The 24848-nt window shown below is 41.2% G+C and overlaps 1 protein-coding gene across 3 annotated transcripts in view; it reads right to left on the reverse strand.

Annotated features, from left to right (window-relative positions):
• The window catches only part of ABCC3 (ATP binding cassette subfamily C member 3), a 47952-nt gene that overhangs the window by 4890 nt on the left and 18214 nt on the right, over positions 1-24848 (reverse strand). Inside the window, exons 6-26 of one of the 3 annotated variants that reach the window (XM_030232656.2) lie at positions 24708-24769; positions 23424-23555; positions 19148-19366; positions 16681-16858; positions 15768-15929; positions 14671-14763; positions 13158-13361; positions 11793-11939; positions 11338-11425; positions 10484-10550; positions 9230-9356; positions 8744-8920; positions 7749-7916; positions 6850-7033; positions 5842-5947; positions 5006-5159; positions 3387-3594; positions 2303-2613; positions 1372-1571; positions 1147-1273; positions 63-164 (exon numbers count right to left, since the gene is read on the reverse strand). In XM_030232656.2, the coding sequence (XP_030088516.2) occupies positions 63-164; positions 1147-1273; positions 1372-1571; positions 2303-2613; positions 3387-3594; positions 5006-5159; positions 5842-5947; positions 6850-7033; positions 7749-7916; positions 8744-8920; positions 9230-9356; positions 10484-10550; positions 11338-11425; positions 11793-11939; positions 13158-13361; positions 14671-14763; positions 15768-15929; positions 16681-16858; positions 19148-19366; positions 23424-23555; positions 24708-24769 (3216 nt within the window). Of the gene's footprint in view, positions 1-62; positions 165-1146; positions 1274-1371; positions 1572-2302; positions 2614-3386; positions 3595-5005; positions 5160-5841; positions 5948-6849; positions 7034-7748; positions 7917-8743; positions 8921-9229; positions 9373-10405; positions 10551-11337; positions 11426-11792; positions 11940-13157; positions 13362-14670; positions 14764-15767; positions 15930-16680; positions 16859-19147; positions 19367-23423; positions 23556-24707; positions 24770-24848 lie in introns of those variants that run through there. The other 2 variants (XM_050981357.1, XR_007779038.1) reach the window with 2 other exon arrangements.

Genomic DNA, 24848 nt, shown 5'->3' on the forward strand with positions numbered 1-24848 from the left:
GTAAATGTGTGCATTAAAATTTTCATCTTGTTGCTGAGCATGCTGGACTCATGGTAGCTGACCTCTGTTTCAGTTTCTGAATACTCTTTTATTCTTTCCACAGCCACAATATTGGTTTCAAGTTCAGAAGTCATTCGGACCATCCAATTCAGAGACAATGTCACCTTGGGGAAGACAAGGAACAAAATATCACCCACAGAGGAACAACACACATAACAAAAACCACACAACCAAAACAAATAAAACAAAACAAGCTTCAAAACAAACAACCCTCCAACAAAACCAAAACAACTCCCCCAAAAACAACAACCCCCCCCAAACAAACAAAACCCCAGCATGAACAAAACACCAAAAACCCCCAAAAAGCCACAGAAAAACCTAACCCAAAAAAACCCCAACAACAGCAGACACTGCTATTAAGACATGGATTCACATGAATGCTACAAATGAGATAATTATCTTTGCATTAAAGTTAGTACAGTTATTGGGACGAAAAATATACAGATTTTCAAGTGCTTATGTGAAGATTATGATGATGCTTCTTGCTGATTTAACACTTGCCCCTCTCAAAAAAAGCTGGAAGGAAGTAATTCTCCAAATCATGTGTTTCACTGGAAAACTGCTAAAAGCAACTTTGCATACTCAGGGTATCTAAAATGCTTCTGGCAACAGTGAGGCCATTAAATCTGCTACATTCTCCACAGCCTGGGTCACTACAGTTTGCCTTGTCTAATTATAAATCCTACTGATCTGCCTGTAATTACCTGGACACCCCAATGTGCTATACAGCAGGATTGATGCACAACACATTAAGCCACACTGCTCACATGGTCTGTTCTTGATGTTCTGGCACTTTCTGTGTCTCTCATGTGCCACCCCTGATGGTACTGGGGTGCAGTACAGCCTTGATGCTCCCAAAGTGCCCTGAGATCCTCCTTCATGTGAGCTTGCTGATGATTTCAGCATCCACTGTGAATCTCTGTTTTCCAAACATCCCACTACTCATTTTAATTATTTCCTTATTAACTCCAGCTTTAACATACACTTACATTATTACTAATATATCCACATATATATAAATATATATATGTGTGTGATATATCATCTACAAAAATGTACACCCCCCAATAAAGCTGTAACATGTACCTGTAACGCATAAGACACTGACAGTCCCACCAGGCCAGCATTCAGGCTGTTCCTACCAATCACAGCAAAAAGGGCAGCAAAAAGGACAATGCAGTTCCCCACAAACTCAACTCGGATGCCCAGCCACCTGGGAAGAATGCAGGGGTAAGCAATATGAGAAAAGGTTGCCTGGGACCAATTTTGCAAACAGGGTTATCTAAGTGGAAACAAGAAATTATGTTTTACCTGTTTGACACTATGCCAGGATAATAACTCTTCTGATTTTCATCTACCTTCAGATCACTGATGTCCACAAAGGCCTTCACTCTCCTGTAGGCTCTGATGACACTGGCCCCTGACACAGTCTCTGAGAAGTGGGAGTAGATGGGGGATCTGCTCACGGACTCCAGGCGCTTCAGCTGGCGGGAGGTTGCAACATAGAATCGCTGCCATTTTTCACAGGAAATTGAAAGGTTCATTAAATACTTTCAGTTTTTTAATCAACAGTGAAGAATTTCTTAGGTTAAGGATTTAAAGGAGATTGCTACTAATGCACTTCCAACCCTCTAAAAATATTGTCCAAAACTAAGAAGAGTATCAAGAAAGTTACCCTTACATCATTACACAAAAGAGTATTGGGTAACTGCAATTTCTGTAGACTGAAAGTTGAATTTATCTATATCCCTTTAAATTTAGTTAATATAATCAAGCAGAATGAATCCATTTGTAGGAGCCTCATTTTCCAAGAAAACAAATTGTGCATTTGCACCTCCATTATCAGGTCTCTATTTACAGTCTGTAAAATAAGCTTGAATATGGCTCAGAAATCAATAAAATTGATGCTTTCTATTTTCAACATTTTAATTCCTCACTATCTTGAAAACTTATCAGTATGTCAAATATATCCACACTTTAATATATTGACATGCACTGCAGTGCTGGCTCTAGCAGTAAGCTTACTTTTTATTACTTAAAAGCTAAAAAAGTTTATGTCTATCTATTTTATGGCCACATCTTGCAGGACATTTCTTTTTCTGAAAAAAAAAGGAAAAGTTTTGTTTATACAAACACATGGCTACTTGAGGTATTTCCATTTTACCCCCAAATCAATGTTGTTTTCCCTGAAAAGAAAAGGAATGGAATAATTGCAATAGTTGTCACACATTTTTCCAGTTACCTGAACAAAGAAGTAGAAAACTGCCAGTGGGACTATAACCACAGCAAAGAGCGGAGTGCTTCCTATTATAACAATCATGGTGGACAAGGATGTGAAAAATGTCCCCAGGAACATGAGGATGGTGGGTGGGATGACCTCATCGATGCTGTAGATGTCCTTGGAGAAACGGTTGATGATGCGCCCAGTTGGGGTGGTGTCATAGAAGGACTGTGGGGTGTGGAATTTGTTCTCGAGCAGTGCAGCATGGAGGATCCGGGCAGCATTTATGCCCCCCATGGCCAGGGTGAAGGAGCAGATCAGCACTATGAGCCCTGGCAGGTGAGGAGCAGATGTGTTACCCCATGATGTCTACGAGTCACAGCTTCCCTGACCCTTGGCAGTTCCTGTTGTGCTCCAAAGCTTGTTTTACTTCTCTTTATTCCCTGCCCACCCTCTCTTCCTGTGCACATCAGCAGTGCATCCACTGCTGCCTAAGGCACAGGAACATGCACAGGATTCACCATCCTCTCTATGGAAAACAGACACACAACCATCTTCCTGCTGTTTTCCACAATCCTATATGATGTCCTAATGCTACAACTTCATCCTGACCCTTCATTCCCTTCTGCACTGAAGTTTTCATGTTTTCTTTCCAATTTGCCTCTCTCAAGCTATCACATCCCCTGTTCAACCCCCTCCAAGGGCTTCACAACAAAATTAAAAGTGTTGGGTTGAGCTCAGACTGTGTAGCTCCAGGTTACATGAGCTCCCTTGCTTATTATAGGAGTTGTGGGGCAATTTTCATAGAATCACAGAATGGTTTGGGTTGGAAGGGGCCTTTAAGATCACCCAGTTCCAACCCCAACACCACTATCCTAGGCTGCTCAGAGCTCCATCCAACCTGGCCTTGGGATACTTCCAAGGATGGGGCAGCCACAGCTTCTCTGGGCACCCTGTGCCAGGTCCTCACTTCCAGCACAATAAATAATTTCTTCCTAACGTGTAATCTAAACTTACCATCCTTTTGGACCACTAGCAACTCGTGCCATGGCTTTGTGACCTAATACCTCATTCCAAAACATTGGGGCATTTTACCTGCCCTCACCTTGCAAGAGGCCCAGGGCAGCGTAGACCCCAATTCTCATGGCTGTGTTGTGCTGAGTCCCATTTACCACCGGTTCATTGGTCCAGTCACTGAGCCACACGTTGGCCCCGATGGCAGCAGCATTTTGACAGCAATACAGGAAACAGATCACCAAAGAAATGGCAGGGCTGACAGCCTTCATGTACTGCCAGAACACTTCTAGCTTTACCTGCAAAATCACACACTAAAGCTGATTTGCACAACCCACACAAGAAGGAGTTTAGAGATGATTACAAGATAGAAACATTCTTTGTGAGAGGAACTGCTGACAAAACTTTAACACACTCTGACACCAGCCTAACTCAAAACTGCCCCAGCTCCTGAACACCACAGAGAAAGGTTCATCTGCCTGAGCTCCATGTCAGGATGATGGCTTTCAAAACAAGTCAGAAACCTCTCTGAAATACTCTTCTCCTCCATGTTGAGGAACGGTATTTCATTACTTTTGTGGGGTTTTAGTTTTTAAGACTATGCCAGAGGGGGGAAAAAAAAAAGGAAAGAAAGAAGCCAGATCAAATAGCAGTAAAAGATGGATAATAAGAATAGGAGCCAAGATTTTCAGGAAGTAGAAGCAACTTGGCAGGAGTATCATACTCAAGACAACTTTAAATGGCCTATTTAAGGAAAAGTGTTGAACATGCCTCCACTCTGCGTCTTCACAGCAACTTAAATGAAGTACCAAATGCTAATGCAATCCAACAAGAATATAAACAAATTATGTTTACGGCAAGAAGTAAAGGTGCTGTCTCTAAGGTAGTGCAAAAAGGCAGAGAAAGGCAGAGAAGCAAAACGAGACAGAGACTCAGGACAAAACTCAGTGCTTAGAAAAAAGCATAAGGAGGATTAATTAAAAGAACAACTGTTGTTGATTAGTGACTTTGAAGGCTAAAATAATCCACAGAAAAAGCAGGTCTGTGCCATGGACCATGTACATCAGACTAAACAGGACCCACTGAGCCTTCTGAAGTGAAGGGAAGGGGCTTTTTTTTATCAAACCTCCCTGCTCCTCTTCCATCTGCTGCTCCTTTCTTTGACTTTTGTGTTCCCATCTTCTCTTTTTTCTTACTCCCATTTCTCTCCCTGGCCCTACTCAGGAGGAATACAGCCCCTTTGTACCCAAAAGCACAAAGTGCTCTGTACTTGGGTTGGCAGGTATTTAGGCAGAACAGCCTCACTGGCACCCAGAGGCAGCTGGTTTGTGTAACCCAGTGTGGCAGCTGGACTCAGCAGCGGCCAAACAGTTTAAAACCCAACAGTGCTGAAAGCACTGCGAGACAAAGGTAGGGCTGATGGAATGCAGGGCTCTGCAGTATTGGGTGACTGTGGAGGGAAATGGAAGAGATTATTTTTTCCTTTTTTTTTTGTTCTCCTAAGTATATAGGGCTACCTAGGTGCCAAAATCTCTGCCAATATCCCTAAACTGAATGGTCAGTGGCCACCAGATTAATGCCTAAAGCCTGCAGTTCTGATTTATACACATATTTAACAGAACTGGATCTAATGTTAAAATAAAGGGGATTTTTTTTTAAACAGAAAAAAAAAAGAAAGGTAGAAAAGGAGAGGGGGGAATCAAACCATACCGTGCCTGTTTCAGCGGTTTCAGCCTGAATAAGTTTCTCATTAGCACTTTTCCTTGGAAGAGGAGGCTCTGCTGGCTTCTTCTCACAGACTCTTCGTTTTGTTGACATTTTGTTGGGACATTCTCCTCCCTCAGAAGACACTACACTAAGTTGCCTGGTTAAAACAAAGGAGCCATTAGGAGAAAAAGGGCATATTGTGGCAGCACTAAGGCAAGGCTGGGGTGTAGTGATTTGGATTTATTTCCAGCTCTTCCACTAAGTTCCCATGCCAGCCTCACTCACAGCTGTGGGTGCTTCTTTCACCTCTCTGCATGTTCAGGGATGCCAGAAATAGAGGATCTAAGAAAGGCTGTGGCAGAGCCTGAGTTCTTTAGGGAAGGCCTTTAGAGGCTTCATGGCAAGGCAGACATTTCAAACTAAACCCTGAGCTTCTCTGTTTCCACATCAGCAGTAGCTGGACAGCACCTATGGGTATGATTATAAAAACCTTCAAAGATTTCCAAGGCTCCCAATGGAAAGGTGCAATGAAAGGACTTTATTTTTCACACATCTGGCAGCAGTTCACTATTGTGTGGGTAAATACACACAGTGGTGTTACCTGAGAACCAAAGAGCTGCTTTTAGAAATTAGTTCAGTCCAGACTGAAAAGAGTAGTGAAGGAATAGATGTTTGATCTTGTGTGTTCACATTTATTTTTAAAAGGATACTAAACCAATTTATTTATGAGAGGAAATTGAGGAAACTGAAGCCCAGATGGAGAAGCAGAATGTGACTGACATCTGAAAGATGTTTTTTACCCCAGACACAGACTAGAAAAGCAAGGACCTCATGTTTACCTAAGAAACTGTTTGCGGACCTCGTTTGTCACAGGCTCGTTATCAGCCAGGTCTGTGTGGATGCTCAGGGTGTCTTCAGCCAGCAGCACTTCTTCCTCCTCCAGCACTGCAAGACAAGATCACACCTCAATTTTCTGTCATAGGAAAGCACAGGGAAAGGTGGATATAAAAAGGAAGAGTCATGAAAACAAAATCCCTCCCAGTAAAATAATAGAGCATAAGCTCCCCCCAGCTTTGTGTATATCCCTTCTGTGCATCACTTCTAACGAAATTGCAAAGATCTTATGAGTAGGTTGGCTGCCAAATGCATTTATATCACATTCCCTTAACCCATCAGAATGCCAGGCTATTGCCTGTGTTAAGAGTTGGTTCTAGCTGAATTCACTTATTGGGCACATTCTAGGCATGAGCCTGGGCTGGGGGAGTCACATCAGGAGTCCTGCAAGCCTCTGCTGTGGCTGGAAGGTGCCATGCATGCTCCTCTGCCAGGCTGGAGAGCAGCAGTGCTGAATTAACAGAGAATGAGAACTCTATCACCCAGGGGAAAAATCCACCAGAATGCTTTTATCTTGCATCATTTTGTCAGAATCAAACCAAGGTGAAAAGCAACCCAAAATTAAAATTTCATTTGGACTTTGCTACATGAAAAATACCCAAATCACATATAAAAACACACCAGACTCTAGGTAGCCCCTTTCATAGCAAGCCCAGTTTATTCTTGGCTACTGTCTCTTCTTGCTGAGCTTGACATTTCTAATTGTAAAATGAATTCCCAAGTTTAAAATAATTTCTAAGACAAGATTGATTTCTTCTAGGACAAGCCACACAAAATTTTGAAAGAAATTTGTGAAAAGATTTCTCAGTAATACAGACCTGGCCACAGACAATAATTTTCACAGTAGTACAGAAAGGCAAATGCCATGAAGAACCAGGGGACACTTTACAGAGAAAATATCTGTAATCTTGTTGAGAGAAGAAAACATGTTTTAAAAAAAAATAATACTGTACTTGTTGGTTCATCCTCTTCAATGTCTTCATCCAGTGCATAATTCCGGAGGAATTCTGCAAAGGCCTTGTTTTGTTTCAGAAGCTCTTGGTAAGATCCCATTTCAGAGATTTTGCCATCTACCAGGACAAATATATGGTCTACCTGAGGCAGGAAGCTAATGCCATGGGTTACCAGGATTCGTGTCTGGATAGGGAAAAGGAAAAAAAAAACTACATATCCTTCATTTGCACTGTGGGGACTGACAGTACTCAGCAAGCCACATACATTTTTGGGACAGGGATTGAATTATTGTGTCAAGCTGAAATGCCCAGTGAAATAACACTGTCCACATCAGGCAAATCAGCTTGGCATGATGTACATGAACTCACTTTGTTCCTACTGCTGACAAAAACAGAGAGGAAAGTAAACACACTGAATTATCATTCCCTCCTTCCCTTATGATGATTTCCTTTGCAGCCCCTCCCTTTTGAGCTTCCAGATGATGTGAGAAGATGGCAGCAGGAGTGGAAGGTGCAACAAAACAAGTTTGGGTTGTTGTTGCCAAAATCCTCTGTACCATCCGTATTTGGTGCCCCGCTTCCTGGTTGTGCTGCCCCCAAGAAACAACAATTAACACCACCAGCCTGTGCACGTTCCCTTGTTTTTTGGAGATCTTGTAGAGGACGGAGTTTAAAAGACAGGACAGGTTTCTGCCTGTACATGTTCTGACCAGACCACAGCATTCCTGGACATGTGTGAGCAGCATTTCGCCACAGCCTGGGCTGTGAGGAAAGGTACCCATGTTGCCAGCTACACACAGAATTTCAGGAAGGAGCTGTCACTCAGGCCTGGGTGATGAAACAGCTTCTGTGTTCCTGAGTTTGTGTGTGTTTTTAAGAGGATCTAAACCCCAGCTTACTTTTCCCTTCAGGACCCCATCGGGGCCAATGACTTTGTCGAAGATGTGCTTGGCCACGTGCGAGTCCACGGCGGAGAGGGGATCATCCAGCAGGAAAATATCTGAGCTGCTGTACACGGCACGGGCCAGGCTGACACGCTGCCGCTGCCCCCCTGACAGGTTGATGCCCTGGAGAGAGACAGGAGAGAACAAAACTTGCCACAGAAAAGCTCTGACTCCTCATGGTTCTCACCTAGCCCGGCACTCGGGTGCTAAACTGAAACATGAAATGCTGAAGGGAAGCACAGAATGCCTCTAGAGCTGCCTGTTCACTGCCAAACTTTCTGCTCACCCAGCAAACTGGAGATGCAGTAAATCTCTTTTTAATAAGCTCCTAAAGGGAACTGTTAAAACACAAGACTATAAAAAGTAAAACTGTCAACCAGGATGTAAAATGCAATTTTCAAAGCAGGGCTGTGGCACATGGAACATCTTCCACATATTTCCTTTTATACACAAATCCCCATCTCCACACCATTTCATGTAATCTAGCTCAAACTCAGTAGCCTATGAAAAAAGAATATCTTTGTTGGTAAACACAGACGTAAATGTTTCTCATTAAAATGTGTTAAGGAATTATCATATTTTTTTTTCACTTGAAGCACAACCATCTGTTCCCTCCCTTTTTATCTCTACAGGAAAAGGAAGGCCTTCAGTGATTCTGGACATATGCACCTTTACAATTCATGACAAATAGAGGGCACTCTGATTTTCCAGGGCTGGATGTATAATTCTGCACCACAATACACACACACAAGCCTGAAGTTAAGAAAACATTCAAGTCAAGTGCTTTCCAGACAACTGCCCTGCATGTTTTGGTGTTGATTGTAGCAGGGATGCCATTGTGAAGATCAAATCAAATGAAGTGCTGACTTTACAGTATTCTCTCCTTAGCTAGAGCAGGAATCACCAGGGAGGGCTGACTTGAAAAAAAAAAATCTACCTAAAAAAATTACCTTCTCTCCTATCTCAGTTTGATCTCCCCCTGGCAGCACTTCTAGATCAGTTTTTAAAGCACAGGCCTCCAGGGCATCTTGGTATTTTTCCTCATTAGGAGCTTGGCCAAACAAAATGTTATCTTTCAGCGTGGCATTCTGGATCCAGGCTTGTTGAGGCACATAAGCAACAGAACCCTAGAAAAAGGAGAGGGAAAATCTCTGACTCATAACAAGCAGGAATTCATGCTCTGAGTAAGATCTTCAGCATGTATATGGTTTCAATGCATTCACATTACATGTATATGTGTGCTAACTGCTCATGTACCATTGATTAAATCAGGAAACTATCTCTATATAAAACTGGAAAAAACTCAAACATGCAGACAAGTTGCCAGAGGAGCAACTAGAATTCCCTCTGGAGTCTGAGGTGCATTCTAAGCAAGGGCAGGCATAAGTAGCACATTTCCCTACTATCATTAAATGGTTTCATAAAAAACCACGAACCTTCACAGCCACTTCTCCTTCCAGCTTTTCCATCTCACCCAGGAGAGCAGACACCAGAGAAGACTTCCCACAGCCAACATGGCCAACAATGGCAACCAAAGAACCACTGGGGATCAACATATTTATACTGTGGAGGAAATAAGCTGGAAATTAATTGAACATTAGTTTACTAAAGACATCAGGGGTCTTTAAACCAGGGCTGAAATACACAGTCACAGTCTGACTGGATATAATAAGCAAAGATTGGTCACTGGTTTTCTCCTCCCTTTCATCCATACAATCAGCTGTAACTAGAACTTGAGGAGCAAATGAAAACCCAGCATAATTTATCTTGCTGGCTGCTAAAGCAGTAGGATTGTTAACAAGCCTTCTCAGACTCTTTGCTATGTTGTATCAATCCATCAGCAAGTCAAATTGAGTTAATAAGCATTTTGAAAACAGACAATCTTCCAGAAGTATTCTGGGGCTTGATTTTAAAACCAAAAGCAAATGTAAGAAAGTAGTGAGTGAATACATCCCATCTAAAAATGTTCAAGCCACTTCAGAACTATATTTCCTGTGCTGGTAAATAGGATTCACAATGACACAAGAAAAAGAGGACTTCCCCAATTAAAATCCTTTACTGTTTTCCCCACTGTGTTCTTAAATGTACTACTTTAGGCCCTGAAGGTGAACTGATACAAAAATGACTGACAGAGACACAGTCTCTTTGCTGCCAAAGTGCTTTTCACTAGTGAAATCAAGCCAAACTTCTATTTGCATATATCCTGATGCATAACAGAAGGTATATATGCTTCCAGGCAAATTTTGTTTCTGTTCATTCAAGTAGGCAAATGCACAAAACATTCACCCCCACAGTCTGAAGATCGCCTTTCTACTGCCACAGAGATGAATCTGCCAGGAGCCTCTTCAAGGAGCAGACCACTGCTGGGACACCTAGGTCCAAACACAGACATCCTAACTGCCTTCAAAATCCATCAGATAAATCTGATTTATACAATGCTTTGGTGAAAAAATGCCTATTTAAGGAACTTATGGAGCCTGTCTTTCTATTATATGCTGGTTCCTGTGGAGTTACAGCCCTACAGCTCTGTTCTATAAAACTTAAAGACCATGAGGCACGAGCTCCATGTTTTAAAGGTGAAGAGACGCTGACATGTGATGCCTTGTTCTTACCAGACACCTTTCAAATGGGCCTCTCAAGAGCCAGAGACCAGGTAGGTATTGTAGTGCAACTGCACAAAGAAATCTTACTCTTTCAGTGTTGGCTTAAGCTCCTTTCCCCAGCTGAACGTCGCATTTCTTACACTGATGGCATTGCCTGTGTGGCAAAAACACAACAACAGGAGGGACAGGAAATGTGTTACTCACAACAGCATAACCGAGAACAGGCTGACAGAGGGATTTTTATTTACTGCACTTCCATTTTCTGCTGGCTTGGGAAGCACAGGCTCATGCACATGGGAAGCACAGGTTTCTTCAGAGTGAAAATAACTGACTGTCATTTCAGCTGTAGACTGTGACCTGACAGATTTAGGGAGCTGAAAAGATGCCCTGCTTCACCCTGCCCTGGTGGGGCTGCTCCCGACATGTGCTGCTCAGCATCACCACAACTTCACTTCAGAAACTCTTTTCAGATCAGTAGGAGATCACTGCATGCTGTTTACTTTGATTTATCAGATTAACTTTGACACTCCGAGCTTTTTGCTTGCCACACCAAGCTTGCTCAACTGTTTGGGGCTCCTTCTGTCTTGAACAGAAGTAATCAAAACTGTTCACAAAGTCCTTGAGCATTTGTGTAGTGTGAAAGGTTTGAACAAGTCTTGCTGTCCATAGTCAGCAGATGCACTCCATATTCAGTGCTGTTAGCATCTAGTACCTTGCAGATGCAAACTCAGGGCCAACCAGCTCAGAAATATGGCCAGAAACTTTTCTGATTTCCACACAGCCTGAACACCAAACACTTTTCAGAGCAGCAGATTCCTCCCTTTTTTAAAACCCAAGACTACCATTGTTATTTTCTTTTTGGCTTTTTTCATAGCTCAACCAGTCCAAAAGAGATAAGTCTGCTGCATTTGCATAGTTAAGAAAAATGTCATCATCTTTACCTGGCGCAATCACTTTTGTTTCCACACAATTTGGATTAAGTTCATCATGACTCAGGAACTGCTGAATTCTCTTTAGGGAAACGCTTGTCTAGGAGAAGAATGTGGCATTATTTCATCATTCTTTTAATGAGGACTTAACGCTCTTACTACTGAAAAAGCAAGCATATGCACAATGCCTTGAGCTTCCATGGGCTTCCTGAACAGTGAGTCATTCTTCCCCTGCAATGAGTCTTATGCTGAGATTCAAGATTTTACAGTGACATTTCTCACACCATGCTGAGTTTATCAGAGCAAAGCAAAATTCACACAGGCTCACTCAGAAGATGTCAGGCTTTCCAATGCAGGACAGCAGGAAAGGATATTAAAGGGAAAAGCAGCTAACAATTCCAGAAATCAAGGATATGTTCTTTCAGTTCAAGTTTTTCAGAACAACCTGTGCTCCAGGCCCTCCTTACCTGTGCAAGGTTGCTAATGACTTGTGGAAGCATATTGAGGGGAAACTTCAAGATATTGAACAAGGACAGGGAGACAAAAGCCTTTTCTGCATCCAGGATGTTCTTCTCATCCACAGAGACATACACAGCAAATGTTGTCAATGCTACCTGAAAGCCAGAAAGGGAGTTTACTGCAAGATGTCTGGTATATTCTGACATTTTTAAAGTACACAATCCTGACAGGCAGCTTGGAAATAAAAGTACCAACCACAAAACTGGGAAAATTCCTTGTTTCTGATGGAAAACTTTTCAACATGCTTTAAAAATGTCAAGTCCTATGGACAAGTAGGTACAGAAAAAGGGCTCACAAAATAAAAGACTTGTCAGGTTTCTAGTGCCTACATTCTGGTGAACTATGAATTTCAAGAGGTGAACTACAGGACTTGGATAAATAAAAAGGAAAAGCTGTTATCGGGTTGTGGTTTCTTCCAGCTCCACCCAAGCAAATTTTCCCATTTTAAACTGCAGGCTAAACAAACGAGATTCACTAATCAGTAGAGAAGGAAGTGAAATCCAAGTTATTTGCTGGTTTGCTGTAAAACAGGGGCCATCCACTGTGGAAGGATCATCCTGTGCAGCAAACTTGCAATGAGCAGGAACAGGAATGGGCACTGAAGGAAGTGCAATGACTTTAAGGAGCTACGAAAGGGACAGAACCTTCAGGCTGATCAGATAATTCCTGCAGGGCTGGGCCTCAGATCTCAAGAAAAGCTGGCTGGGAAGAGTTTTGACCACGGACTTATCTGAATGGTTTTATTCACCAAAACCCTTTCTGCAAAAGGGATCACAGTCCACTGAAGTAGAAAATAGAGGAAAAGACAAAATTGAGGAAAATGCATTTCAGAGTTGGTAAAATTATCATTTGGGCTTCAGTTTTCACATTAAATCTTTTTTGAGCTGTAGAATAATTTAACAACTCCCTCTCTCACTAAAACAAGCAGAGCACTGCAACACGAAGGTAGAAATGAGAGCTAAAGACAGACGTTGTCCTGACTGACTCTATTAAAGATTCTTTTGCTATTTTGCTATTCACAAATCTCTCTGAGTTTTCTAGTTTTATTTTGTTATGGGAAATACTTTGAAGTGGTTAGAAATTCTCCTGTGACCGCTATTCCCAGCTTTCACTGGCAGGCTTTATCAGAAAACACTTTAATACTGATTAACAAAAGGGCTCTCAAGAACAGGGAACGCTGCATCAAAGCATGAGAGTAATTTCTTCAAAAACTTTACATTTTATTTCTATGTACATTAGCAAGCAGAAAGCCTCAGGCTTATCCTTCAAGGGTACACTTGTACAGCTTAGAGAGCCATGCAAATTTAATTTACCAGGAAGGGTGCGCTGATCCAGGCAAAGGTGGACAAAGAGTTGAGATAGGCAGATTTTTTCAAAACTTTCAGTTCATTCTTCCGTATCTCCAGGACCTTTTCTGAAAAGGATGGCTCCCAAGCATAGAGCTTCAGCACCTTGATGCCACTCAGGATCTCGTTCATTAATTTAATGCGGGAGTCTTTGTATCGCATTTGTTCCACCTGGGTTATTGGTAAACACAGGAGACACAGTCACAGCCCAGACTACAGGAGAGTTTTCAACATATGGATCACAGCTGTGGTGGCCCTCAGGCTATTTCTGAAGAGGATGCAAAAGGTAATTACAGAAAGCCAGACTGTTATCAGCTTATTGTGCAAGTTAAAGTCTACCTCCAGAGACATGAGAAATCAAAGGAAATGCCTGGAAAGCAGAGTACAAAAGCTTTCCACTCATTTTAACCCTTAAGAGCTACATTTTTAAACCATCTTAAAGAAAGATTCAGCCACTTCACAAAAATACCACCCTATAATTTCCTTTGATTTCTTCAGATTTTTTCTTCCTTGTTCGCACATTTTATTTCTTATCCCTTGAAAATTGTGGCTACTTCTAGGGGTTTTTTTCTTATGTATTAAAATACAGTGTTTCATTCAGTTACTAAAATAAAAACATCCCTGCTCAAATTTATAGACAAAATTCACACACATATGCACAGCAATTTATGCATCTTATAATGGGCAGAGGAGAAAAGGAATGTTAGTACTAACATGTCAGCAACCAAGAGATTTAAAAAGCCTGTATGTCTCTTTAAGGCAAATAATAATATCACTCTGTTATTAAAGCTGTGCTTAAAAGTTCTAATTTATATCCAACTCTTACCTTTTTTACACCAACAGATTGACTTTTAATTTTTTTTTAAATCTTCTAAACAGTCTGATAGGCTGCATAGCACAAGTCAATTATTAGATTTTTTTCTAGCACAAAGCCAGAGGGCACTGTTATATTGGTGTTTTTTCAGCTTTCCATGACTAGAAAGAACTAAGACTACAAATAAAGGAATTAAGGATCATTTTCCCTTAAGATAAAAAATGAGATTTGCCCCAGCTAAGTAGCAGTAAACATCAACACTGGTTTTTAGCATAAAACTAAAACTGTCAGGTTTTAGCTGCCACCTCTAAAAACATCAGTTTGCAGCTTAAAGAACAGCATTAATTGCCTTTAGATACTCCTAGAGGAAGATACCAGGTGAAGGAATATGGAGACAAAGAAACCTCTTGCTAATCCCAAAAGATGCTTGCTCCAGAGGTATGAAGAAGCCACTGGCTCAATGACAGAAAGCTTTTTTCCCTTAAATTGCATTCACTTCACTATGGAAAAAGTATCTAAGATGATACAGTTTTTAAACATACCAGTACATTCTCACTCATAAGTAAATTGTTGCAAACGGCATCTTATTAACAACCCCAGATGTCTTCATTTCTCATAGCACAGCTGCAAACTCATGAACCATTACCTTCTCTGCTGCTACCTTACCTGGAATGCTCTGGTTTTTATTGCTATTGCAGAGTTAAATGGGATAAGTAAGACCATCACAGCAACTCCAGCCAGCACAGAAGGCCCTAAAGTCTTGATTTAAAAAGACAGAGTAAGTTGTTGTACCCAAGTGCTCCCTACAATCATCACAAAATGAACGGTAAGTGCTAGAAACAGAAATCAATGTTGACAAGTTGAACTTATCCCAGTGAAGTGTTGTGATTCCACAGAGGAACTGTGGAGACAGAAAAATAAGGGACCACTTTGAATAATAACAAGAATAATAATAAAAATTAGAATAATAATAATAAGGAGAATAACAACAACAATAATAACTATTGTTGTATCAGTGATAGGAATTTTTCTCTGGATTTTTATCTGACCAAGGGAACTGTAATTATGGAATTAACCCAGTACCCTCAGTGTGAGTACAAGCATACAAACTGCTGACGACCAGAGCTCAGCTTCCTGCAGAGCAGTAACTCAGAGCTGCTGCAATTTAATGGCTTTTGAGTTGAAATCAATATGGTTAAGTTGGTGCTACTGTTTTATGGAGCAAAAGACATTAATTGCACAGAAACAAGTCTAAAAGCCAGTGCTCAAACTGAACCTGGAATAAACCTAAAACAATGTCACAATGTAGCAAATGAAAAATTATGGTTTTTCCAGGTGACATTTGTCTCACATTGACTTGCACAAAACAATTATGTAGCAGGACATAATCTCTACACATGATATTTCCTACATCCAGGTTTTTGTTTGGTTTGGTCTCTAAATCACTTCCCTCAAGCTCTCATTTGTATCAACTACTGGGAACAAGAGTCCGAGACTGAGCCCATCAAACTGGAGTAATGACAGGGGAAAGACAAAGGAAACATTCTGTTTCAAATGCCCATGTGGCCTATCAGCAGAACAAAATAATTAAGACATTAGGTGTGGGTGTACAGCACCCTTTTACTACAGGACAGAACACTTAAAGTTGGTAAAAAACACAGTGGCAGGTCAAAGTGACCAAAAGAAAAAAAAAAAAAAGGAAAAAGAAAAAGCCTGCACATTATTTAGATGAATTGTGAATAAAATTGTGACAATGTCTGTACCTGCCAGAGGAAATACAAAGCTAGAAATATCTGGAGTGGTGCAGACCACAACATGTTCAGGAAAGACACCAGGTCCATGAAACGCTGGGCATCCACTGACATCAGGTTGACAATTTCTCCAACAGTTGATGAGCGCTTTGCTGAGTTTGTGATCACTAACGACTGACAAGGGAGAGAGCGTCAATGCATTCACAGTCTTGATACACATGGAGAACAAATCCTCAATTATTAGCAAAATGACACTGTCCAAGAATGTTCTTCTCCAAAAAGAATAAAATAATTCACCTACATCCATTCCTGATCTCCAAGGAACAAGCGCTCATGAAATGTTTTTGCTTATGAGAAACTCCAGCTCAAGCAGTGCATAGCAATCTGAAGAAAAACTCATTGGGTCTGATCCACTCACAGCATAAACATGTTCTTCTCCTAGATCCCTCTTCCAAACTGTGGAATGGTTTGGGTGGAAAGGAAATTTAAAGTTCCAACCCCTCTTCAATGGGCAGGGACAATTTCCACTACCCCAGGATGCTCCAAGCCCCATCCAACCTGGCCTTAGACACTTACAGGAATGGGGCTGCCACAGCTTCTCTGGGCACCCTGTGCCAGGTCCTCCCCACTCTCACATGAAAGGATTTCTTCCTTACATCTAATCTAAGTCTCTCTCCTTCCTGCATTTAAAGTGAACCAGTATTGGTATGTCTAGTAACCTACCAGAACACCCATCTTACACTACTGCTCAGGGGAAAGTTCTGTGAAGCATTAAAGCAGTACTCCTAAAAACTCACCAAACCTCCCATCTTTTATACTACAGGAGGCTACTCCTCTCCAACATGCCTAACCTTCCCTAAATATGTGAGAACTGAGCACACTTGCCTGGCTGGTGTTCCAGCCCACAGAATGCTTCCAGCCTTACCTTTCGGTATATCACCCCAGTGATCCCAGTCCTCAGCCTCATCCCAGTAACAAAGCAGTATTGGAAGTGCTGGTGAAGGAAAAGCGTCTGCAGCACAGCACAGATAAACATCAGAGCTGCAATCAGAAACCCCCACCAGGCTGGGGCATCTTTGTTCTTAATGAAGCCGATTAAAACACTGTTTGTCAGCAGAGAAGGGAAGGAAAAGGAAAAAGGAACAAAAATTTAAAAACCATGCATCAAATTTAATGGGACATAACACAGCTTCTCCCAACTACAGCATCCTGCCACATCCTCTCCCTAACCACAAAAAGCAAACAGCTCTCCAGGATATAGGCTGAGTTATGATTTCAGTTGAACAACATTGCAAAGATCCAACAGCAAAACCTGCAGCTCTGCCACTGACAAAGTCCATTTGTAAATGAGCCTGAAAATGAAATATGAAGAGAAACTCTTGGTTTCCCTTGAGATTCAGGGTTTAAACACACGGCTCACTGTATGAGCTCTGTTAGGCAGGCCCCTAGGGCAAGAGGTGAATGATAGGACAGAGTAAGGCAGTGCAGCAAGGCAGGCAAAACCAGCTTCTTACCCAAATCTTCTTCAACCAGCCTGAGTGCTTCTGCCTGGGGTGTTTTCCCACCAAAAAAAGCACTAAATTAAAAGACATCCTCCTGGATGGATGCAAAAAGAGTCCTTCACTCCTATTCTTTTTTTGTAAAATGGTACCATTAAGATGGCTATAGCAGCTTTTATTGATAAGCCCTTTTTTGCTCCTCACAGCTGCTCTCATTGCCAGAGCTGCACACAGACATACAGCAAAAAAGCAGAGGGACACATGGCAATGTCCAGTCCTCTCAAAAATCACATTTGTGATTTCAGCCTACTGACCAGAATACTGAACTGTCAAAATATAGGAGAAAAAGAGATTTGGCTCCATGGTTCAAACAATCAGCAGGAGAAAAATGGACCCGGAAACTACAAATCAGGCAACCAAAGCTTTATAGTAGAAGCATGAGGTTCCTACATCTTTCTTCTTCCAGTCCAGAGAAATCTTATTTCTGCACTGCTCCATTCATTCATTCTGCAAAAGGGAACAGCTTCAGGAAAACCTCTTCTGGGTCGTCCCAGGGATTCACCAATCTTTTTAGAAACATGAAAGTATCTTACATGCAGTCTGCCAGACAGCCATGGCTTTTTCATCTTCCCTTACCATCAGAAGGGTATTTTCCCAGACTGCAGGAATTTCGACTTGAGAAGAAATTCACCATAATATGCCTTGAGATATCACTGAAATGTATTCAGGAATTCATGCAAATTTGAGAAATTCTCAGAATAGGTTACACTTTAATGTGTTCTCAGGAGGCAGCCAGCAGCCTCCTCTTCAGCAGGGGCTCTGGGAGAAGACAGACTGTCAGCTATTATATGTTACCATACTTGGTCAGACCCTCTTTTTAGCAAATTTCTGGGTATATCACAAACCACTCACAGAGCAACATGATCTCGGAACACCGGTTATTTTTAAGAGATACTCAAATAGGAGCAGAGCCTTCTCCCTATCTCTACATCCACCTGTGACCTCCACCCAAGTTCCATTCCTCCCTCATGCATTATAGGACTATGTGCTTTTCTATTAATAATTGTTAGCTAGAAATGCTGGTAATTCCACTATTGCTTTCTTCCTAGCTAATGATTATCTGGTGAATTCCTCACTTTAAGAAAAATACTAATAAAGAAAAAAATGTGGGGATTGTACAAATTCCTTTATGGATCAGGCTGAGCAACTGGCCCCCCTGGAGATGGGAGGTAGAGGTGTTCCTCACACAAAGAGAATTTGAGGACGGACCACTTCTCTCATGACCTCTTCCTCTGTTTTTTTTTTTTTTTTTTTTTTAAATAGAACTATAATTTTCTTTCAAATGGAAATTCACTGCAACTGTGCCTCTCACATTCTCATTGTTGAACACAACTAAGAGCACATGAACTCATCTAAACGGCCCAAAACCTTTCCCAGATCGTGGCCAGAGCACCACATACTGGAGCATCAGACAACATCTGCACATCAGGTCACACCACAGCTGCAACCACCACCCACACATGAGGATATCAGATATTCAGAGACCACTGGATCCAGCCAGCAATACTTCACTTTGATTTCACATCTAATCCTTTAGAAATGGGGAGAAGTAGCTTTGGACTGAATCACAGAGCAACAGGTAATTTGTAAGTCAAAGCTGCCCACAGCGATGGGAGATTTACAAACGGAGCATTTCAGTGAAGCTTGTCCAGTTTACAGCTGAGTCCACAACAAAGAACTCATGTCTCATGGCATGGCAGGGGGAAGGTGAGGGAGCATACACACGTGGCACTGTGAGGGAAACTAACTCTTTATTTCAAAAACAATTGCCCTATGCCAAAGCCAAGCATCCATAGGGATCACACATAGAAGCTACTCACAGATGAAACTGACCTTAAAAGCTGAGGGTTGACGAAAGAGAGTAGGTCTTGTATCAACTTGAAGAAGGAGCCAATTAAGAAGTATGGCCCGAAGGTCCTCAACAAAGCCTTGAGAAAGGAAGGTTTCCTATTGTGCTTTTTGTCTCTGATCAGGACTTCTGCTTCCTCTGGGCTGCCACCATCATGATTCTGCACATGGTTGGATTTCCTCATGTATGACACATCCTCTTTCCTAGGGAAACAAAACAAATTACAGGAGACAACTGACAATGAGAATGGCACAGCACTGTGGGAGCACCCCAAATTCTGCACCCTCCACTGCTCTGCTACTGACCAACAGCAAGACTTCCAACACCATCAAGGTGTGCTCAGGATCAGCCACTCTTGTGCAATTGAGTCTTGTTTTATTTTCTTTTTTTTTCTGCGGTACTTAGGGGATGCAATCCACTGGCCACAAAATCAATCACCATGAGATGAGAATGAGGCCCAAAGGAGGAGGAGAGGAAGGCTGGACTTCCTTAGAGGACAGAATTGACTTTGGATCTCCAATTTCTTGTAGAGGAATCCTCAAAGAAGTGCTATGGACATCCCACACAAGGCACGCTCACCCACTCCTTCTGAGCCTGTGCTCATTGTTCCATCAGGAGTTGTGCTAAACCCTTATCGATCACACAGCTGCTTCCAGAGAAGCAGAATTAATCCCCCTGTGGCAACAGGCATTGCAGCAGGCACAGCACTCTCAAAATACAAAATTTTGCATTTCTGGAAACTTGAAATTGAATAGAAACCACAGCACCTTCAAAGCTGGGCCATCCCCAAGATCTGAACCACAGCTGTTCAGATTCTTCCAGCAGAGAAACCTGGGTTTAGGTACCTAAATTTTACTCAGCTGACAATTAAGGCATTTAATATTGTTTATCTGCAACCATTTTGTTAACCATTTGACTCAATAATCATAGGGATTTTTTCCAACCTTAATGATTCCAGGATTCTAGGATTCCTTTTGTACTTTTTGCCTCTCTCCCACTGCCAAATAAGCTAACAAAAGTGACTCTTCCACGACTACTTTTTTAGACTGACTGATGAAAAATGGGCCCAAACATGCCCAAACTGCTCTTGAGGGCTCCAGGCAGGTTTTGTAGAAGCCTCTTTGGGGTTTAGGTGCCTGACTTCTGTTGCCCATCAACTCTGGGAAATTATTTCCTCCACGAATTGCTCTCAAACATCAGACTGGCAACTCTTCTACTAGAAAATATCAAATTGCTGTTGTTTCCTAGGGGCTACGGGATTAGCCAAAATTTTCCTGAATGTCAGACAGGAAAGTTAAGTCCAGGTGGAACAGGGTGTTGGAAATTAATCTGAGGCACATAAGCTCTACAAGAAAAAACAGATGGAAAAGGCACCCTAGAAACAGTGAATATTTACCACAAGGCATTTGAAAAATAACTTGTAAGTGCTACCAAGTGAGGTTGAATTAATGATTTTTTATAAAGACTGCACAGATTTTTTGGAGCTGGCTAACTGCAGAGTCCAGTAATTCCAACAGCCTGTGACCATTCACTGAGGCCAACAGTCCACATGTGTGAACTTGTCCACATCCTTTCAGAAAAAGCCATTTGCAAATCTCAACATCTTTGCAATAAAGCTAGAGGGCAGGGGGAGAACCTAAACCAGTCAATTTATTTTCTCCCCCCAGACAAGAACAAACAGTGTTGTCTTTGTCTTCCAGATCAAACTTGGAGAGTTTTTGAGGAAAGCCTTGTTTTTCTGGCAAGCAGACTGTTAAACTCATTGAAGGATTTGAAGAAACAAGACTACTTGCCCCTGACTTTGTGCTATTAAAAATGTTTATTACACTGAGCTAAGAGCAAAGTCATGGTTCTCTTGCAGCTAAGAGTCCCAAAGAGAGAAAATGCACTTTTAGTGTTTACTACCTGCAGTTAGTTGAGATCAGGTTTTCAACAGTGTGTGGGACTGCTCACACCCAGCTTTTAACCAAAGCAAAGAGCATGTGTCTGGTTGCCATTCTTCATAGCAGGGCAGATAACAGGTACTGATTTATCTCATGGGAAAACACACACAGTTTCTCACTGGTGCTGATACAGCCCTGCATCTTCAATTTGTCTTCCTAAGGACATATTGGAAGTCCTGAAACCAAAAGCTAAAATCAAGTCTCTAAAATCAAAAGCTAACTAAAAATGAGGGAAAATGCATTCCAGCTCTCTCTTCTCCATCCAGCATAGCTCTAACTTTCTCAGAAGAAACTGCCCTTATCACTAAAGTGAGAAAGTAGAAACTCCAGCCATATAAGCAAAGAGAGCAAATGAAAGGAAAAATACTCTTTGTGTGCTATATTATCTATAGTAACATTTTAAATCCTTGCTGGTGTCTCCTGTAACACACAAGAAACAAATTAATTTTTAGCAATTATTTAACAGTAACTCACAAGACAGCAGTGAAGCAAAAAAGGTTTGGGAACAACAGAAATATGATAATCATTACCACAAAATAAGTTTAAAGCTTTAGCTATGTCAGAGCTGATTAAGTTTTTTAAAATAAATTACTACTATGTACACTACAAATACTTTTCATCACATTTTCAACATGTGTACAAATTGACACAGCATTTTTAATGTCATAAAAGCTTGCTCAGAGCAGATTTAATGAGAGTGGAGAGGAAAAAAAAAAGTATTTATAATGTCTCTCAAGCAACTACCACTACTGTTATTTGACAGGAAGTAATAGAGAATATTTACTTATACCTGAAGACAAAGCAGAGCTTTTAGAGTTGCATGAAGCACAGCAATTTGGAGTACAGTGACTTGCTTTGTTTTTGCTCTTTTCCCCATCTTAGAATCATTAATACAGTTGCCACAAAATTTTACCCGAGCTAAATATGACTCCTAATTTTTAGCTAAATTCACTGCCAATTGGCCCCAGTTTATATGAATAGTTTCTAAAATGCAATGAATCCCCTGGGAAAACTCCAGGCACAGTTTCTGGTTTCCTAGTAAAAGTTTTCCTGGACCCCATGCACTCCTGCAGGATGGCTGTGCTCTTACCATAAAACAGCCTGAGGGAGTAAGATTTATGTCTGTGCAAAAAGACCAGAACCCAGACTATGCACATTATTCAACACCAGAAAAATAGAGACATTAAGACAATGAAAAAACCCCCTGAAAATAAACCCTGAAGTAGAGCTATAACATATCCATGCAGAGCATTAGTGGACAGCTGCTGGTGAATGCTGGAAATATTTCAAATTTTAGCTGTAAAATGGAACCCTCCACATCATATTTAGCTTTGCCAAGAAAATTACAAGTCTCCCCTAATATTATCAAATAATAGGGTCTTTACCATTTGGCAAGGACATGCACAAAAGAGAACAGAGGAAAGCTTCCACATGGAGAAGAAATCTCCACAATGAAAGGAAATGGAAGCACAGGCCCCCTCCTTACTGACATTTTTTTCATTTGAAACACACTATTATCACATCTATTTGCTTGGAAACATTTTGGACACCAAGCAGTGAGAGAAGAAAATAGAGTTGCACAATAGATAATTTTTAAAGATTGGATTAGGACAGAACATGCAATAAGAAGGAAATCCTCTCAAGCAGGGGTACAACTGTATGCAAGTTCTGATCCTTATCCCATTTCCATCAGATACTAGGACAATTTTGCTGCTTGTTTTCTAGGCAACAGCAGTAGGGTCTCAGCAATAAAGTGGGATGTCTCCCCTTCCTGCCTTTCACATCTTTTGAGTTTCTTATCTTTACTGCTGGGAAATGAAGACTTGCTCACTGCTGAGAGCCTTAAGGCTAAAAATACTGCCAGGCCAAAAAAATCATGATGGAGATGATGAGAAATTCTTTTTGGTTTATGTGCCCAGAAGCTGTACTCCAACACACCTGGGAGGGATGCAGTTATGCAGTTAGACAACTACCAGCTCAGTAGTGAAAAGTTGTTCATTTTCTACAACCCAACCAACTCCACAGCTTGTTCTCACACATCTTCAGCCCTTCTCCACACTGGAAGTTGCACCAGCTGCCCTTGGAGATTTTAAGCACCTAAAAAGTGTGTTGGTGGCACACAAACCCCACAGGGCTCCTGCTTGCCTCTGCCTAGACATATTTAAAAAAGAAAGTTTAACTATTAATGAGTGAAGAACAGAAAGGCTGAAGTGGTGGGTGCATTTTTAGTTGGCTCTTTTTCATGGATGAGCAGCTTATAAGTGTTGAAAGGACCCAGACCAATCTCTCAGCTTTGCAGACTTGTTCGTGTACTTACTGTTTGCACTCTGCTTTTTCTCTGTCCCACTCTTTACTCAGTTGCTGCACAATTGTTTTTGAAGTGTCATCTTTGTTCAGCGACCACAAATCTTTCTCTTCCAGAGGCCTTTTGTACCCATGAATTGCCATGCTGCACATATCGAGAGAAACAACCCAATTCAGTTTGGAAAACTGAATTTTCAGTTTTAAAGCATTGCCAGTAACTCTAGGACTATTAAGGTAACAAAAGCAAGAAGATACTCCACAGAAAGGGAGATTGGAGAATAATTACCACTTTTTTCCTTTTATTGATGTTTGCAATTAAGGAAAGGACATGATGTATTTCTAATTACATGTATTTTATTGAAAACACTACTTCAAAAAAAAAAGGACAACAAAAACCAACAAACAGAAACATTTGGATGAAATTGTGCCATTAAATGGAAACAGTGAAGCTTTAAAAGTGAAAATAATAAAGTTGATCTGGAATAACTGTCAGAGGTGAACAAAATGCAAAAGTGGAGCTCACTGGAGTAAAAGGAAAATCAGATTTTTCTGAAAACTGCAGCTCCTCAACTGTAAAGGGAATTTTGTCAAGGGATACAAACACCCTAGTTGCCAAGAACCTCACTGGGGAAGCTGAACATTCTGGAAGTTTAGAAAGTTCTCATCCTCTCACTAAAAAGAACTTTACAGGGCTGTTACCAGGACAATAAAATTACATGCGTGGAAGAATGAAGATCTCAACCACTGTGGAAAAACAGGGTCTTAAAGTGACCTTTGATAGCTGTTCCACTTTTTATCATGGAGTAGCAGGCCCAATCTCAAATTTGCATCTTTGATACACATACCTTTTGTCTGTGACCTTAGTTGGCAGCAATAATTTATATACATAACTCAGTTTACCTTCCCTTTTGCACTGAAAATGTCTTTATAAAAAAGTATTCATCCATGAACCTCAACAGGAAAAGAAATGCACCCTCAGCTGGGTGAAAGGCTGCCACAATTTATCTTGTGGAGCACAGAGCTACACCTTGGTTTAGATTATATTCCTGCATGTGTCGAGCACAGCCAGGCTGCATTTGTCATTATACTGTTGCTGCACACCTTGCAGAGGAAAAGTTTGGACTCTGTGTTTCTAAAAAGGCAAATGCTCAAAGTGCTGACACTATTGTGGATGAAAGAGCATCCAACATCAACTGCTCACAGAAGGAAAATCTCTGTGCTGCTCACTTTGTGCAACACAGATCACAAGCAGGTTTTGGGTTTGTCAGCTGTCCAACAGCTTGAAGAAAAAACTCACCTGGTAAACCACCAAAATGTCAATCGTGACAGGAAGCCTGAATTTAACTCTGGACATGGATTCTATAATGAATTTAAGGGAGGAAAAAATGGAAACAAATAAAGCAAGACATTTACTATTACTTTAACATGACAACAGTCT

Source organism: Serinus canaria, chromosome 18, assembly GCF_022539315.1.
Source record: "Serinus canaria isolate serCan28SL12 chromosome 18, serCan2020, whole genome shotgun sequence".
Lineage (NCBI taxonomy): Eukaryota > Metazoa > Chordata > Aves > Passeriformes > Fringillidae > Serinus > Serinus canaria.